Source organism: Poecile atricapillus, chromosome 17, assembly GCF_030490865.1.
Source record: "Poecile atricapillus isolate bPoeAtr1 chromosome 17, bPoeAtr1.hap1, whole genome shotgun sequence".
NCBI classification, from domain to species: domain Eukaryota; kingdom Metazoa; phylum Chordata; class Aves; order Passeriformes; family Paridae; genus Poecile; species Poecile atricapillus.
In genome coordinates, this window is record NC_081265.1 from 1,418,016 (window position 1) to 1,436,630 (window position 18,615).

General features: G+C 56.9%; 2 protein-coding genes across 2 annotated transcripts in view; both read left to right on the forward strand.

Annotated features, from left to right (window-relative positions):
- The window catches only part of SLC39A11 (solute carrier family 39 member 11), a 61,888-nt gene extending 56,857 nt beyond the window's left edge, over positions 1-5,031 (forward strand). Inside the window, exons 8-10 of the mRNA XM_058852526.1 lie at positions 758-856; positions 2,417-2,575; positions 3,788-5,031. Of these exons, the coding sequence (XP_058708509.1) occupies positions 758-856; positions 2,417-2,575; positions 3,788-3,866 (337 nt within the window). The 3' untranslated portion in view covers positions 3,867-5,031. The remainder of the gene's footprint in view (positions 1-757; positions 857-2,416; positions 2,576-3,787) is intronic.
- A 10,551-nt stretch (positions 5,032-15,582) lies between these two features.
- The window catches only part of LOC131585970 (uncharacterized), a 40,958-nt gene continuing 37,925 nt past the window's right edge, over positions 15,583-18,615 (forward strand). Inside the window, exons 1-2 of the mRNA XM_058852663.1 lie at positions 15,583-15,629; positions 16,898-17,178. Coding sequence (XP_058708646.1) covers positions 15,583-15,629; positions 16,898-17,178 — 328 coding nt within the window. The remainder of the gene's footprint in view (positions 15,630-16,897; positions 17,179-18,615) is intronic.

Sequence of the window (18,615 nt, forward strand, 5' to 3'; positions counted from 1 at the left end):
TTGGCAGAGGAGGAGCTGAGCTTGGGAGAGGCTCTGGGATCCCTCTGGAGACCCCCAGGATGGTCCCGCTCCTGGTGCTGCCAGCACAGCCCAGCAAACGCTCCAGGTGTGGAGCAGGGATGTGTGTGGAGCCCAAGGAGCCCCAAAGCTGAGCCCTGTTTGGTGCCTGGAACATTCCCAGAAATCCCAAACTCCTGCCAGATGGAAGGGAGGGAGGTGGATGTGCCAGCTCCAGCAGGGACCCAACCGCAGCTTCTCAGGGAAGGAATTCTTCCCTGTGAGGACAAAATCCTTCCCTGGGAGAGTGGGAATTCCCAGAGGAGCTGTGGCTGCCCCTCCTGGATCCCTGGAAGTGCCCAAGGCCAGGCTGGATGGGGTTTGGAGCAGCCTGGGACAGTGGGAGCTGTCCCTGCCCATGGCAGGGATGGGATGAGCTTTAAATTCCCACCCAAAGCATTCCAGGGTTCTGTGATTCCATGGCTGAGGGACAGTCCCTGCTGCTGCTCCTGGGAATCCTCGGGCTGGAATCGCCTCAGGGGCCTCCCAGGACAAGTCTCTTCTCCTCCCTCTGGTCCCTGCTGCTCCATGGGCTGGTGCTGGAGCATCGAATTTGCTGGGATCCTGTTAAATTTGAGCCCTGGGGCCGGGAGAATTTCCATTGAATCCTTAATCCCCCTTTTCCCTGCTCCCAGCAGCCTGTCCTGGGCTGAGCTTTGCCCCTAACACAAATCAAAGGATGTATTTGTGCTTTTTTTAGGAACTTAGCCATTGGGATTGGGATCCAGAACTTCCCGGAGGGCCTGGCTGTCAGCCTGCCTCTGCGTGGCGCGGGATTTTCCACCTGGAAATCCTTCTGGTGAGCTCTTCCCCCTGCTCCCGGGAAAACGAGCCCTTCTGCACCTCCTGCCTGCTGCTTCCCTCCCAGATCTGTGGGTTATTCCATCGGGGAGCTGGGATGGGCTTGCTCTGGAGCTGCTGCCTTCCCTCTGGAATCACGGGAGCTGCTGGGAGCGCTGCGGCTCTCCAGATCCTTCCATACCCTCCAAGCTCAGATCCGAGCCCCTGGATCCCAAGGGGTGAATCCCTGATCCCAACAATCCCCACATCCCAAGGGTGAATCCCTGATCCAAACAATCCCTATATCCCAAGGGATGAACCCCTGATCCCAGCAATCCCCATATCCCAAAGGATGAATCCCTGATCCCAACAATCCCCACATCCCAAGGGATGAACCCCTGATCCCAGCAATCCCCAGATCCCAGGGGTGAATCCCTGATCCCAGCAATCCCCACATCCCAAAGGATGAACCCCTGATCCAAACAATCCCCACATCCCAAGGGATGAACCCCTGATCCCAGCAATCCCCACATCCCAAGGGATGAATCCCTGATCCCAGCAATCCCCACATCCCAAGGGATGAATCCCTGATCCCAACAATCCCCACATCCCAGGGGTGAATCCCTGATCCCAGCAATCCCCACATCCCAAGGGATGAATCCCTGATCCCAACAATCCCCACATCCCAGGGGTGAATCCCTGATCCCAGCAATCCCCACATCCCAAGGGATGAATCCCTGATCCCAGCAATCCCCACATCCCAGGGGTGAATCCCTGATCCCAGCAATCCCCATATCCCAAAGGATGAACCCCTGATCCCAACAATCCCCACATCCCAGGGATGAATCCCTGATCCCAGCAATCCCCATATCCCAAAGGATGAACCCCTGATCCCAGCAATCCCCACATCCCAAGGAAGGACGTGGATTTATCCCACTTGAGGCTGTGGCTCAATCCTCTTTGGAATTGAGCTGTGCTGCTTGGAAAGGTTTCCTCTGCCTGGGAGAGCTGGATCCCCAAATCCCACGGAGCTATTTGGGGGCAGGAATTAGATCCTGCCTGGAAAATCCAGCTGGATTAGGTCAAACCCTTGCCTGTTACCGTAACCCAGTGTTTGAGTGTCCGAGCTCCTGCCGGGGATGCGGGAGCCCCGTTATCCCTTTGGGATGGCTGTGCCATGGGCAGGGACAGCTCCCACTGTCCCAGGCTGCTCCAAACCCCATCCAGCCTGGCCTTGGGCACTTCCAGGGATCCAGGAGGGGCAGCCACAGCTCCTCTGGGAATTCCCACTCTCCCAGGGAAGGATTTTGTCCTCACAGGGAAGAATTCCTTCCCTGAGAAGCTGCGGTTGGGTCCCCGCTGGAGCTGGCACATCCACCTCCCTCCCTTCCATCTGGCAGGAGTTTGGGATTTCTGGGAATGTTCCAGGCACCAAACAGGGCTCAGCTTTGGGGCTCCTTGGGCTCCACACACATCCCTGCTCCACACCTGGAGCGTTTGCTGGGCTGTGCTGGCGGCACCAGGAGCGGGACCGTCCTGGGGGTCTCCAGAGGGATTTTTGGGGCGGTTTCTCGGGCAGGTACGGCCAGCTGAGCGGGATGGTGGAGCCCCTGGCCGGCGTGCTGGGCGCCTGGGCCGTGGCGCTGGCCGAGCCGCTGCTGCCCTACGCGCTGGGATTCGCGGCCGGAGCCATGGTGTACGTGGTGATGGACGACATCATCCCCGAGGCGCACACCAGGTGAGACCCCGCACCTGGGGAACCCCACCTGCCTCCCCTGGAACCAGGAGTGCCCCTGGGAAACGGGGATTTGGGAGCACAGGGAGGATAAACGGCCTGGGATGTGCAGATGGGCTCTGCTGGGAATCCTCCAGGGAAGGGGGAGGCTGTGCCGGGGCTGGAGATGGGGTTTGGTGGAAAAATATTTACAGGAAAATGGACTGAATGAGCCAGCCTAACCTTCTAAAACTAAATAAAATCATCTTTGTAAGTTAAAATAAATCAATCAATAAAATGAATAATAAATAATAAATAATAAATAATAAATAATAAATAATAAATAATAAATAATAAATAATAAATAATAATGTATAAAATAGAATATATCAAATATAATATATTATATATTAAATATAATCTATAATCTATAATCTATAATCTATAATCTATAATCTATATCATGTATAATGTATGATATATAATATTATATATAAATATATAATATATAAAATATAATATATAGTATATAATATATAATATATAATGTATTATATATAATATATAATAGAATATAATATTATATATATAAAATATATAAAATATAAAATATAAAATATAATATATAATATATAATATATAATATATAATATATAATATATAATAGAATATAATATATAATGTATAATGTATAATGTATCATAATTAATAAATAATAAATAATAAATAATTAGGAATATAAATATTATACCATAAATAATAAATAATAATAAATTAGAAATAATAAATAAATAAAAAACTAATGTTACAAGAAGAAAGCAGAAACAAAAAAGTTGCTGACAGACAAAGGGGCATCAAACCGAGTAAGATGACACTTCCAAACTTTTACCAATTAAATCAAGAAAGTCTCAAAAACAAAATAAAGCCACCAAGCAAAAAATGCCTAAACAAAGAAAAATCAGCAATTAAACAACATGTGACTGCCCAAACCAAAATAAAAAATAAATATAAACAGGGGTTCAAAGCACATTCAACAGCTTTTACTGAATTCACACTAAATCACACCAAATCCTTTATCTCCTCGCTTTGGGATCCTGGGAGGGTCAGGATGGAGCCGAGGGGTCCCCAGAGGGTCAGGATGGAGCCGAGGGGTCCCGTGAATCCCGGGAATGGGACAGGGTGGGACACAGCAGCGTTCCCTCCTCCAGCACTGCCCTCTCCCCTCTCTCCCTGCAGCGGTAACGGGAAGCTGGCGTCCTGGAGCTCCATGCTGGGATTTGTGGTGATGATGTCCCTGGATGTGGGGCTGGGGTAGGGCAGCGCCGCGTTCCCGCAGGAGCCGTCAGAGCCCCGCGTGCCGCGGGATTGGGACCGGCCGCGCCTCGGCCCGGGACTGGATCTGTACATAGAATTTTTTGGGATCTGGTTTGGTGTTGATTCCCTCTGATTTTGTATCTCCCCCTCCCCTCCGAGTTCCTGGCGAGCGCAAACGTGGGTGGGTCCTCCCAGATCCTGCTTTGGTTTTCCTCTTTGAAGCGGTGTTGGATGGCGCTGGGCTGGATTCTCCAGGGAAAGGCACTCGGGGTTTGGATCGGAGCTTGGGAATTCCCTGTCAAGGTGATAAACTGTGGGATCACAGCTCTGCCACGTCCTGCTGCTCCTCGGGAATTGGTTTGGATGGATGGAGACAGTCCAGGCAAATAAAGATGAAATTCCTTGGGATCTCTGCAAGAGGGAAATGGCATTTTTTTCCTAAATGTGTCTCCAACGGGCTGTGTCCAATGATCCGGGGTTTTCTATTCGGGAAAATCCAGCAGGAAAGGAGGATTTGAGTGTTTTCCAGCACATGACGGGGCTCCACACGGGCCCTGCCTGGATGCAATTCCATGTGGGGCTCTCCAGCCTTCCCAAGGGATTCAGAATTCCCTGAAGAGCCAAGCCAGGGTCACCCCACACCCGCAGGAAGAGCTGAGCCAGCACCGGAGAATTCCAGGATAAATGAATGAATCCCTTGGGATGAATCAATTATCCCACCCGGAGAGCCAGGAACACTCATGGGGGTCTCTGCCTCTTCTCCTGCTGCTTCCCAAGCGTTTCTCATGGAATGGCTCTTCCTGGGAGCTGAGGATTGATCCCGGCTGAGCAGCGAGTCCCCCGGGGCAGGAGGGAATTGCCGGGATTGGAAGGATGCTGCAAATCCCAGCTCCCATCTCCAGCACAAAGGGCTTCCCTGAGCCCTCCCGTGGGAATAACTGGATCTCCTGGCTGATTCCTGCTGCTCAGCCCCTCTGGAAGCGGGGCTGGGATATCCCGGATCCGCCTTCCGGAGCCAAAGGTTGGAATAAACTGAGCTGGAGCTGGCCCTTTTTGTATGATCCTTGTTTTTCCGTTGGATTTCCTTTCTGTGTCCCCCTGGAAGATCCAAAGCTCCCGTTTGCCCATGGATTTGACCTTTTAACTGTGATTGCTTTCAATAAATGGGAAATGGAGTTTGCACGGAGTTGTTTCCATGCCGTAAATCCGTGGATTTGCTCCTCCTCCCTCCACTCTGCTGTCTTTCCTTTCTCCAGCCTCCTTGTTCCTGGCTTTCCTCTGGGCTGGGAAAGCAGCTCCCTTGGGGATGGGAAAAGGGGGAAAAGCCAAGGAAAGGCAGTTCCATCCTGGCCGAGGTGTGAGCTGAGCCGGGTCCCTCCAGGCACGGCGGGAATTTGGGAATTGAGCCTTTAGCAGGATAAACAGAGGCTGCCAGGCCCTTCCCTTTCCAAGGTGAGAGCTGTCCCTGCATCCCCGGGCAGGAGAGGGAAGGGATCAGCCACAGCCGGGAATCTGAGCCCTTCCAGCATCCCATTCCCAGGGCTGGAGCATCTCCCACTGCTCTCCCTAATCCCGCCCGCACTGAAGGCTCTGGAACGCTTGGAGCCCTCTGTGTCCAACCCAAAGCCTTCAAAACCTTCCAATCCTCCGGGATGTCCACGGCTTGGGATTCTCCAGCCTGCCAGGGATGTTTCCTGGTTTAATTCCTGGCATGTGGTGGGGAAAAAAAAAACCCATTAGGGAGTTAAGGGCAGCCTTGTAATCAGATTTCTGGGAGATGATGCCACAAAAAGGATTTAATCCCTTGGGATGCAGCCAGGCCAGATGAGGGTGGAGCCCTAGGGAAGGAGCAGGGAGGGAGGGATGGATGCAGAAATCCCAGAGGAAAATCCCTTTTTTTTCCTGTTTTTCTGTTTGGAGGGGAACGGGGATAACGGGGTGTGGAATGCCCAGCTCTGAGCTTCTCCTCCCTCTCCTCCAGCTCACGGCCCCAAGGTGAAGGAGAGCGGCTTTAGATGGGACATTGGGAAGGAATTCCCGGCTGGGAGGGTGGGGAGGTTCCCAGAGGAGCTGGGGCTGCCCCTGGAGCTCTGCAAGTGTCCAAGGCCAGCCTGGGGCAGTGGAAGGGCTTCCCTTCCCAGGAAAGGGGAATTTCCTCCTGAGGGGCAGTGGAGGGGCAGGAACTGCTCAGGACAGGGAATTCCGGAGCTGTGTCGGGGGATTGGGATGGATTTTAGGGAAAGGCTCTTCCCCAGAGGGTGCTGGGGCTGCCAGGAGCTCAGGACCAGCTGTGGGGATGCAGGAAGGGCTCTGGGGATGCAGGAAGGGCTCTGGGGATGCAGGAAAGGCTCAGGACCGGCTCTGGGGGACGCAGGAAAGGCTCAGGACCGGCTCTGGGGGACGCAGGAAGGGCTCTGGGGGATGCAGGAAGGGCTCTGGGGGATGCAGGAAGGGTTCGGGGGATGCAGGAGCTCAGGAGCGGCTCTGGGGGATGCACGAAAGGTTCTGGGGGACGCAGGAAAGGCTCAGGACCGGCTCTGGGGGACGCAGGAAGGGCTCTGGGGGATGCAGGAAGGGCTCTGGGGGATGCAGGAAGGGCTCTGGGGCTGCAGGAGCTCAGGACGAGCTCTGGGGGATGCAGGACGGGCTCTGGGGCTGCAGGACGGGCTCTGGGGGATGCAGAAAGGGTTCGGGGGATGCAGGACGGGCTCTGGGGGATGCAGGACGGGCTCTGGGGATGCAGGACGGGCTCTGGGGGATGCAGGAAAGGCTCTGGGGCTGCAGGAGCTCAGGAGCGGCTCTCTCGGCGGGGCCGGGGGAGGCTCTGGCGGTTCTCAGGGCGGGGCCAGCAGCCCCAGCGGAGGCTTTGCACGCAATAAAGAACAATAATCCCATTATGAGCCCCGCGGGCAGCGCGGCTGGAGCCGCTCGCGGTGCGAGATGCGCGCCCGGGGCGGATCGCGGCACCTGAGTCACCTGGGCCGGGAAAAGGGATGGATTTCACCTCCCGCCCCTCCCCTGGGCACGGCCGCAGCCCGCGGCTGCTGAATAGAATGACTTCTGTTCTTCCTGAGCCGCTTTGTTGGGCTTGGCAGCCGCGCCGCAATTAAAGCCGAGCCGCTGCTGCATCGCCTCCCGCTGCTCCCCTGCCCCCTCCCAGCGCTCCTGGGAGCCCAAATCCCTGCCTGGAGGAGCCCAAATCCCTGCCTGGAGGAGCCCAGTCCCAGCCTGGAGGAGCCCAAATCCCAGTTTGGATAAACCCCAATCCCAGTCTGGATAAACCCAAATCCCAGTCTGGATAAACCCAAATCCCAGCCTGGAGGAGCCCAGTCCCAGCCTGGATAAACCCCAATCCCAGTCTGGATAAACCCCAATCCCAGTCTGGATAAACCCCAATCCCAGCCTGGAGGAGCCCAGTCCCAGTCTGGATGTTGCTGATGATAACTGGAAAGCTCTCGTGTCCAGGGCTGGTTCCTGAGGGGAATTGTTCCCAGCTCTGCCTGGTGCCTCTCGTGCTCCTGCAGGAACAGGGAAAACGCTCCTGAGGGGAGCTGGCCTCACACCATCCCTGTGCTGCTCCTGGAGCACAAACAAACCCGGCTGGACACGGCCTGGGGGGAAGAGAAGCCTGGATCTGCTTTCCTTTGGCTGCACAATCATTTCCCTGCCATAAAATCATAAAATCGCCGGCGGGAGCCAAGGGAAGATGAGGTCATAGGGAAAAACTGGGGAAACAATGGAGGGAGGTGCTGCCAACGGCTGGGGTGGGGATGTCCCACAGCCAGGGGTGTCCCGGGCACCCCTGGATCCCACAGGGACCCCCAGATCCCACAGGGACCCCCAGATCCCACAGCGACCCATTGGGATCACCTTCTTTTCCAGGATCCCACCTGGGACCCCCACCTCCTCCAGGACCTTCACCTCCCCCAGGATCCCAACTCCACTGGAGCTACCATCTCCCCCAGGATCCCATCTCCCCCAGGATCCCATCTCCCCCAGGATCCCATCTCCCCCAGGATCCCATCTCCAGGATCCCACCTCTGCCAGGACCCCCAGATTCTCCACGATCCCATCTCCTCCAGGATCCCAATCCCACTGGAATCCCCCATCCCACCATTCCCAATCCCACTGGAATCCCCCATCCCATCATTCCCAATCCCACTGGAATCCCCCATCCCACCATTCCCAATCCCACTGGAATCCCCCATCCCACCATTCCCAATCCCACTGGAATGCCCCATCCCACCATTCCCAATCCCACTGGAATCCCCCATCCCACCATTCCCAATCCCACTGGAATGCCCCATCCCACCATTCCCAATCCCACTGGAATCCCCCATCCCACCATTCCCAATCCCACTGGAATCCCCCATCCCACCATTCCCAATCCCACTGGAATCCCCCATCCCACCATTCCCAATCCCCAGAGCTGCTCCCCCAGCTCTGTGCAGGACAAGCCATCAGCATTCCCAACCTTTTCCCTTCCCCTTTCTTTCCCAAGCTTTAAACTCCGGTCAGGGCTGGAGCATCCCAGTTTTCCCCCCCGTGATGTTCCAGGCCAGGCTGGCAGGAATGAGGTTGGATTTCAAACACAAATCACATCTCACAGCACATTTCCCTTTTTCCTTTCCCTTTCCAGGCTGGGATTTATCTCAGCTCTGCTGGTGGATGGATCTGCAGCTCCTTTTCCTGAATCCAGCATTCCCGCTGCGTCCCTGGAGGTCAGAGAACGCCGGGAATTTGGGGGAGATTTCCTAAATCTTGTCTTGGTGAGGATTTCACCAAATCCCTCCGGTTCTGGGCGGAGAGAAAATCCTTTGGAGAGCGGGGAGCTGACACCCAGGAACCCCCGGGGCTCCCGAGTCATTAAACAAATTAAATCTCAACAGGAGGAGGCCGCGGTGCTGGGTGTGAAACCCTCGGGCTCCGGAATTGCTCTGCAGCTCCAGTGGGGAAGAGACAAAGGGATTCGGGGGGATTTGGGGGGATTTTGGGAGACTTTGGGGGATTTTTTCCTCCCCTGGCGCAGCTGGCGGCAGCTCTGACCCTTTTTGGATTCACGGGGATTTGTCTGGAGCAGAGCCTGGGATGGGCTGGGATGGGCTGGGATGGGCTGGGATGAGCTGGGATGGACTGGGATGAGCTGGGATGGACTGGGATGGACTGGGATGAGCTGGGATGGACTGGGATGAGCTGGGATGGGCTGGGATGGACTGGGATGGACTGGGATGAGCTGGGATGAATTCCCTGTTCCCGAGGGGAGAGCTCCCGGTCCTGCCCGGTGGGCTCCAGCTCTTTCCATGGAATCGTGAAATCAGGAATCTCCACAGGATCTCTGCCTCCGCTCCCGCCGGGCTCCAAAGGAACATTTCACAGGGAAAGCTTTTCCCTGGACAGGGTGAGCGGAGCCCCCAAACACCTCGGGCTATCCCGAGCTCCGGAGGGAGGAGGAGCAGGATCTTCCCTTCGGCCAAGGAGAGGTGTGAATTCCCGATCTCCGGTTTCCAGGGATTTCTGTGTCAATTCCCGATCTCCGGTTTCCAGGGATTTCTGTGTGAATTCCCGATCTCCGGTTTCCAGGGATTTCTGTGTCAATTCCCGATCTCCGGTTTCCAGGGATTTCTGTGTGAATTCCCGATCTCCGGTTTCCAGGGATTTCTGTGTGAATTCCCGATCTCCGGTTTCCAGGGATTTCTGTGTCAATTCCCGATCTCCGGATTCCAGGGATTTCTGTGTCAATTCCCGATCTCCGGTTTCCAGGGATTTCTGTGTGAATTCCCGATCTCCGGATTCCAGGGATTTCTGTGCTCCGGCGGGATGACAGCAGGAGCATCGGGGTCTCTTTGGATCTGCGGGAGCCTGCACGGGAATCCTCAGCTCCGGTTTTCCCAGGCTCCCCGTGCCCGGGATATTCCCTCGGGATCCCTTCCAGCCCCTCTCATTCCCAGCTGCTCAGCGCTTCCCAGCCCAGGATATCTGATAATCCCAGAGGGAATTACCCCGCCGGGAGAGGACGATGCCCCTTCCAGAGCCCAACAGAATCCAAAGGATTCCATTTGAGGATTTGGTGCAGCCAGGACCAGCTCCAGGGCACTGCTATCCCAGCCTGGAGGGAGGGAGGGATTCCCACCGGGAAAGGGACGTGGAGACCCCCGGGGGCCGCGCAGGGGGAGCGAGGCTGAGATTCCTTCTCCAGCGGGGATGCTTCCCCTGCTCCTTCCCCCTTTCCCTCCCCCTCTTCCCCACGCTGTCCCAAACAAGTGCTGCTTCCTGGCCCGGCCTTTCCCAGCCGCACAAAGAGCTCCTTGTGCCGAGCTCCAGATGTTCCACATCACACAAAACCCCCAGCTCGAGGTACCTGTTCCCCCGGAGCACCGGCTGGGAGGGAGGAAGAGGAGCTCCTTCCTATTTCTTGGTCCCAGAAAGACCAAGGAGCTTTTTATTCCGGCTCGGGATCTCACAGAATTCCCTCTGTGGGAAGGGCAGGCTCCCGGCTGGGAGGGGGTTTGGGGGAAAGGATGGATCCATCCTTTCCGTGCCCTGCGGGTGAGCCCAGGAGCTCCACAAATCCAGCTGGGGGTCGGGCTCTTGTGCCAGGTGACAAATGATGGGACACCGGGAAACAGCCTCAAGCTGCAGCAGTGAAACTCCACGGAAAAACTCCACGGAAAAACTCCATGGAAAAACTCCATGGAAAAACTCCATGGAAAAACTCCATGGAAAAACTGCCTGGAAAAACTTCATGGAAAAGCTTCCTGGGAGGGTTGTCCAGCCCTGGCACGGGTGGTGGGGACCCCATCCCTGGAGGGATTTAGGGCCGTGTGGATGTGGCACCAGGGGACAGGGTCAGTGTGGCCTCGGCGATGCTGAGGGAAGCAGGACTGGATGGTTTTAGGGGCATTTCCCAACCTATCCTGTAATTCCTGGGGTGCCTTTCTCCCCAGAATCCGGGGAAGATGAGGATTGAAGGCACACATTTGCCACGGAAGGGGATGATGGAGGAGCGGGTTTAGGACGTGGTGACAGCCAGGACAGCGCCTGAATCCCGCCCAGACTGGAGGAGCCCCTGATCTTTGGGATCAGGGTGGGAATCCCGGGAGCAGCTCCATCCCCTCCTGCCGGGACAGAACACCTGGAAAACGCTCCCGGCAGCGCCCCATTCTCATGGAAACCGCTCCGGGAGCAGGGAATGGCTCCGGGACCAAGGAATGGCTCCTGGAGCAAGGAATGGCTCCGGGATCCGGGAATGGCTCCTGGAGCAGGGAATGGCTCCGGGAGCAGGGAATGGCTCCGGGATCCGGGAATGGCTCTGGGATCCGGGAATGGCTCCGGGATCCGGGAATGGCTCCGGGATCCGGGAATGGCTCCGGGAGCAGGGAATGGCTCCGGGAGCAGGGAGTGGCTCTGGGAGCAGGGAATGGCTCCAGGAGCAGGGAATGGCTCCGGGGGCAGGGAATGGCTCCTGGAGCAGGGAATGACTCCGGGAGCGGGGAATGGCTCCGGGGGCAGGGAATGGCTCCTGGAGCAGGGAATGGCTCCGGGAGCCGGGAATGGCTCCTGGAGCAGGGAATGGCTCCTGGAGCAGGGAATGGCTCTGGGAGCAGGGAATGGCTCCTGGAGCAGGGAATGGCTCCTGGAGCAGGGAATGGCTCTGGGATCCGGGAATGGCTCCTGGAGCAGGGAATGGCTCCGGGGGCAGGGAATGGCTCTGGGAGCAGGGAATGGCTCCTGGAGCAGGGAATGGCTCCAGGAGCAGGGAATGGCTCCGGGAGCAGGGAATGGCTCCGGGGGCAGGGAATGGCTCCTGGAGCAGGGAATGGCTCCGGGAGCCGGGAATGGCTCCATGATCCGGGAATGGCTCCAGGAGCAGGGAATGGCTCCAGGAGCAGGGAATGGCTCCGGGATCCGGGAATGTCTCCTGGAGCAGGGAATGGCTCCTGGAGCAGGGAATGGCTCCTGGAGCAGGGAATGGCTCCGGGATCCAGGAATGGCTCCGGGATCCGGGAATGGCTCCTGGAGCAGGGAATGGCTCCGGGATCCGGGAATGTCTCCTGGAGCAGGGAATGGCTCCGGGAGCAGGGAATGGCTCCGGGATCTGGGAATGGCTCCGGGATCCGGGAATGGCTCCGGGATCTGGGAATGGCTCCGGGATCTGGGAATGGCTCCTGGAGCAGGGAATGGCTCCGGGAGCGGGGAATGGCCCCAGCTGGGGAGCGGATCCCGCCCCAGGCGCGGGCACAGAAACCTCTCCGAGGAGCACAAGCGCCTCTCTGTCCCCTCTCTTTCTCCCCTTCCCTTTGATAATCGTCCCCTTTTGTCCCCACGCGTTTCCCCCCGTGCCATTGTCCCTCTGCTCCCTCAGCCCATCCCGAGCTGCTCCCGGGGCCACCTGCCCTCTTTAACTGCTTTTATTTTATTTTCTTCCACCTCCTTTTCCAGGACACCTGATGTGTTTATTTTCATTGCCTGTTTATTTTCCTTTTTTATTTTTTTTTCATTTTTTTTCTTTTTTTCCCTGGATTTTTATATTTTTTTTTAAGGGCTCTGTTAAGCTGATTCCTCCTTCCCGTGCCCCGGGAGCCGCGGTTAATGAGTAACCACAGCGAGCTCCGGGGCAGCTGCCTCACACAAACCGAGCGAGACTTTTTTGGAGCTGCATAAGGGAACGTTTGTTCTGCAGCCTCTCAATGGATCCTTGTGCAGGAGGCGAGGAGCGCGGGCACAGAGAGAGGGAGACACTAAATCACCGCCCTCCTCCTCCCAGGAGAGCCCGGCCCCTCTGCTCTCGCTGCTTTTCCTCAGAGATGGGGGCTCAGAGGATGGGTTCACCCCCCCAGCCCAGCACTCAACGCCTTTTTACCTTCCAGGATCCTTTTAAACGTTTTGGGCATCAAACACTCAGCCCATGCTGCGGATTTGGGATTTTCTGTGTCCCTGTCCCAGCTTTGGCTCTTGGGGTTCATCATTTTTCCCGTCCCCTCCCCTGCTCGGTGTTGGTGGCGGTTTTGGGGTTTATTCTCTCTTTGCCGTGGTGTTTGGGGCTGTTTTGGGGTTTTGGGGTTTATTCTCTCTTTGCCGTGGTGTTTGGGGCTGTTTTGGGGTTTTGGGGTTTATTCTCTCTTTGCCGTGGGGTTTGGGGCTGTCCCGTGTGACCTTGGCATTTAAAGCTGGCTGTCCTGCGGTGTCACTGAGCAAACAGGTGACACCGCTCCCCTGTCCCCCTCCTGGAGCCCGCCTGGCACTCGGGAGCAGCCAGGGAATTCCAGTCCCAACCCGGCTCTTCCTGTGGCTCCACAATAAAGAATTCCATCAAATCCAAACCCCTGCGAGGGAGAAGAGCCAGCTCTGCTCCTTTCTGAGGGACGGGGACTCCCCCTCTGCCCTGGGCAGCCCCTTCCAGCTCTTCCCTCTCCTGCAGGGAGGGAATTTTCCTTCCCGCTGATCCTCCCTGGCACAGCTCCAGGCTTTTCCCGATCCCTGGGAGCTGATCCCACCTCAGTGCTCGGGGTTGGAGGGGCTCAGAGCCTGGATCCTCCCGGTGTTCCTGCGGCCATCCCGAGCCCGTGTCCCTCTGTGGAGGGTTCAGGAGTGTCCCCGAGGGTTCCCCATCCCTGCTCCAGCTCCTTCCCAGGAGGATTCCCAGCGCTCCTTCCCAGGCTGGGATCCAGCACCAGAGCTGAAAACAGGGAACCACATTTCCCTCCTCTTCTACCAACCTCAGCCTTGAGCCTTGGTTCTATTTTCATTATTTTATTTCTAATTTTATCTTTAATTTGGGGATTGGCTGCAGTTTTGGGGAAGGATTTGGGCTGTTTGTGTTTTACCTGCCACAGCTCCCTGGAGCAGCAGCTCTTTATTGGCTCCTGCAGCACTTGGCACTCTCAGCACTGGAAAGAAAAAGCTTTTTGTTCCCATATTTCCATATATTTATATGGATTTAACGGGGCTGGGAGGGTATTTGAAGGTCAGAGGACTTGCAGAGGTTACTGTGCTGGCCAGGCCCTGGGGACAGGGAACATTCATCCTGTGGGAACTCATTCCCAGCTCACCCTTCCCTGTCTCCTTATCTTCCCAAAGCTGCCCATCACCAAACACTTTTATTTTCTTGTTTTTTTCTGGGGAAAACCGCCAGCAAATTCCACGGTGTGGATTTATGGATGTGCCATTCCCAAGCTGGGGTGGGAAAAGCAACACGAGCTGGGGCTGTGACCCCAAATTTCTCCTCAGAGCGTCGGTACCAGCACAGCTTCGACAGGATAAAAGCATTTTCCTGGCTCCCCCTTCCCGGGGCTTCCCAGAGCTTTCCCTCTTTTCCTGGAGGAGTCAAGAACCCGGCTCTTCCTCCCTGGCAATTCCTGGGAGCTCTGTAGCTTGGGGATATTCTGGAGAAGAGCAAATCCATCCTCCTCGGGAGCCCCAAAACCATCCCTGGAGTGAGGGACGAGTGTTCCCTTCCCAGCAAAACCAGGAAAACCCTTTTTCCAGGAAAACCCTTTCTCCAGGAAAACCCTTTTTCCAGGAAAACCCTTTCTCCAGGAAAACCCTTTCTCCAGGAAAACCCTTTTCCCAGGAAAATCCTTTTTCCAGGAAAATCCTTTTTCCAGGAAACCCTTTTTCCAGGAAATCCCTCTTCCCTTTCCAGCCGAGCCCTCCTCCCTGGGCCGTTGCACCGAGGATTTCCTCTCCCCAAAGCTCAGATCCAGCAGATCCAGGGGCAGCATTCCCACGCTGGATTTGATGATCTCGGGGGTCTTTCCCAGCCTGGCTGATCCTGGGATTCTGTGCTCCCCCAGGGAGCTGTGATGATGATTCCAGGCTGCTCCCAGTGGGTTTTTCACACCTTGGGAACATCTGGCTGTCATCCTCCCACGCCGGGCTCCTCATTCCCCGATCTGCTGCTCCTTCCCCGCCCAGCCCAGCATTCCAGGCCTTTTCCCTGTGGCTCAGGAATGCGGGGCAGGAATGCTGCGCTCTCCAAGGAGCCGGGGAGGGGCAGGGCCGGCACTTCCCAGGAATGCCGGGCTGTTTGCAGGGCCGGGAATGCTGCCCCACCTGCAGCTGGATCCAAATCCGACACCTTCCACCATCAGGGAAGCCTCTGGAGCAGCCAGGGCCGGGAGCATCCCAGGAATCAGCGTCAGGCTCCTCTGGGAGCGAATCCTGCAGATTTCCATGGGAATTCCCTCTCCTCTGGGCAGGGCAGAGGGGCGGGAGCAGCACCCAGGGGCTGTCCTGGTCCCTCACACCCCTCGGGGGGTGACACAAAAGCTGTGGCAGAGCCCTGCAGAGCTCCAGCGGTTTTTTCTGCTCGGTGGGCTCGTGGCTCTGAAGGAAACCCCACTAAAAAAAAAGAAATAGGGAGTAAAAGTTGGGAATTGAATGACAAAAAGGGGAATTTCCCTTTGGAAATCCCAGATATCCAACCCCACGGCTCTGTGAGCCCACAGGAGCCCTCAGCACAGCCTGCTCAGGTGGTGCTGGATCGGTGACACTTCCCAGGCTGCTCCAGCCCATCCTGGGACACTTCCAGGGATCCAGGGGCAGGATAAGCTCCATCACTCGGAGCCTTTTCCCAGCTCCTTCCTCGCTGCGAGCCCCGTTCCGCCTCTTGCCAAACAGGTTTGAATTTCCAGACCGTGGCTATGAAAACGCAGCTCAACCCCCCCCTGCACAGCCCTAAAATATGGCTTTTCCCCCTTTTTAATATCCCCTAAACGATGACCTTTTCCCTCCTTCAGCAGGCAGCCAACACAAGCACAACAATGTGATTTGTGCAGCGTTTCAGCTGCGGTTTCTTCAAGAAATTCATCTGCTCTCCAAGCAATTATGGGCAGGGAAGCATTTCCACTCCGGCTTCGGGCCCTGAAAAGCTGCCAGGAGGGATTTTTTCCTTCCCCTCCGCTCTCCCTCTTGCTCCCTCAGCCTCCCTTGCCCTAGGAAAGTTCTGTGGTTTCGCCTCGGCGGCGATTCTGGGGGTGTGGGATGGTGAATCCCAGCCTGGGGTGGGAACAGCTGGATCCGTGTCCCCGCTGGGGTGGGAACAGCTGGATCCGTGTCCCCGCTGGGGTGGGAACAGCTGGATCCGTGCCCCCGCTGGGGCGGGAACAGCTGGATCCGTGTCCCCGCTGGGGTGGGAACAGCTGGATCCCTGTCCCTGCTGGGGTGGGAACAGCTGGATCCGTGTCCCCACTGGGGTGGGAACAGCTGGATCTGTGTCCCTGTTGGGACGGGATGGGGATGGATCCGTGTCCCTGCTGGGGTGGGAAGGGGATGGATCCCTGTCCCCGCTGGGGTGGGAACAGCTGGATCCGTGTCCCTGCTGGGGTGGGAACAGCTGGATCCGTGTCCCCGCTGGGGTGGGACATTTCCCACCTGGCCTGGGTTTGTGCAGGATCATCCCACCCTCTGCCACAGCTCCTGGAGGGGACACGGGGCACGGTGCCACCCCCTGTTTGTCCCTGCTGTGCCCTTCAGGACCCTCCCCAAAGCACGGGGGGCTCGGGGGGACACGGCTCCGTCCCCCTGGGTGACCCTGCCAGCACCCAGGGCTTGGCACAGCCGGCCTTAAACGAGCCCCGGAGCCAACAACAGCACGGTTAATCGCTCATTCATTCCTCGGGTGGGTTAATAATTAAGTTAAATTAATAATTGGGAGAATAATTAAACGCAAGGAGAGCCGTTCACAAAGGGATGGAAGCGCTCGCTGTGGGTGCCGGCCTTTTTGGGGTTACTCATTCACTTCAGGGCGTCGGGCTGGCTGTGCCGGGGATGCGGAATCCCGGAATCCCGTGGAAAAACCGGACTTTTCCAGGCGGAACCATCGGCTCTTCCCTCCCCGCGGGGAGCGCCGGGGTCCGGGTGAGGAGCGGAACCGCCCCGACCTCCGGATCCGCCCGAACCGCGGAGCCACGGCCGGACAGACGGACAGAGCGACGGAGGGAGGGACAGAGGGACAGAGGGACGGAGGGAGGGACAGAAGGACAGAAGGAGGCGGCTCTAGGCCGGGGGGGAGGAACTACAAGTCCCGTGAAGCCGCGCCGCCCGCCCGCCGCCGCGGGGCTATAAAAGGGGGAATGGCCCGGCAGCCGCGCTCGGAGCATCCCCGGCAGCGGCGGAGCCTCTCCCGCTGCCCAGCCCGGGCTCCTGCCCGCAGCAATTCCCCCCGGGACATGGGAGGGGGACGTTTCCAGAGCCCCCCGAGCGCGCTGAGGCTCGGCAGGAGGAGGATGAGGAGGATGAGGAGGATGAGGATGAGGAAGATGCCGCTGGGCGCACCCGGGGAGCCGCAGCCCCGGCGGGGTCCGGAGGTGGAGGTGGGTGCCCCGCGGGGCTCGGGGGGTGCGGGGGTGGGCACGGGGCTCCTCCGAACCCCGCTTGCTCCGGGGGGGCTGCGCCGGGCACCGCGGGTCCCCTCGGTGCTGTCGCTTTTCCCCGGTGCCATCCCCTTTGTGTCCCCCCTGCCCCGGGATGCTCCTGCTGGAATTTCCCCCTTCTCGCCAAGGAAAAGCGCGGAGCTGCTGTTTTCCTTCCTTGTTTGCGGTATTTTTTAGCGCTTTTTTTAAGGTTTTTTTGCTTTGCTTTGTTTTGTTTTGGTTTTTGGTTTATTTTTAGGGACCCACACGCGGCTTTGCCCTTCCCTGCCGTGGGAATTCCTTCCCCAAAAGTCTCGCCCCGGGGCAGGTGCAGCCCCTCCGAGCCCCCTCCCCACTGGAGTATCCCCAGCTCCGGGGCTGGACATCCGCTGGATCTGGGATTCACAAAAACAGTTTTGTGTGAATCCCGGAAAAAAAAAAAAAGAAAAAAAAAAAAAAAAAGAAAAAAAAAATCAGATAGATATATATAAATATATATATATATACATGAATGACTCCCTTCTTTTGCTGCCTACAACAAAAAGACCACACCAGTCTAGACCTGCAGAGACACAAATTATCCCTGTCTGCTCCCGGGAACCCGGCGTGTCCAGGGAAACTCCAGCCCGGGATCCCTCCGGAGGGCCGGGGATGCTCCTTTGGGGAAAGGATGTTTGAGGTCGCTTTGATAGGAACAAGAGGAGCTTTTATTGCCCGGACATTGTTGGTGCCGCTCGCTGCCGGCTCGGAATTTCCTCCGCAGGCTTTGGAGGCTGCGGGAATTGCTCAGCTCTTGTTAATTGAGACATCTTTTTATAATCACGGGCGCAGCCGCGGGGAGGGAAGCGGGGGCAGAGCCTCGCTGACTCAGGCCTTGGGAAGGGTTTTGCTTCGCTCGGGGTTGTGGAGGGGAGATTCCAGCTGGGAAATTGGAGCAGGGCTCCCGGGGACAGCGGCCCTCTCTGCTGGCAGGCAGGGGATGCTTTCGGGATGCCGAATTTCTCATTTCCCTGGAAAAACGGCGCTGGGAATCTGCCCCAATCCTTCCCCCAGGTGTGGGATCTGCCATGGGAGGGGAGCTGGAGCTCCTGAGATGGAGACAATCGCGCTGTGCTCTCATTTTCCAGGGATTTGCTGCAAAACCAGCTGGATCTGCTCTACCAAGTTTGGTTTTGGTTTATTTTTAAGGTGGTTTCCATGTTCAGATGTCCCAAAACAAAGGTTTGGCAGCTCTGGCACCCCTCAAACTCCATTTGGGGAGGCTGTGGGAACATCAATCCTTTGGGAAGAGGCTCCCAGCTGAGGGGGGAAGGAGCTTTGTGGAGTGTGAAAAAAACCCAAATCCCATTTCTTGTGGGGTCAGGAGGAGGCAAAATCCCCCCGTGGGCAGGAGTGGTG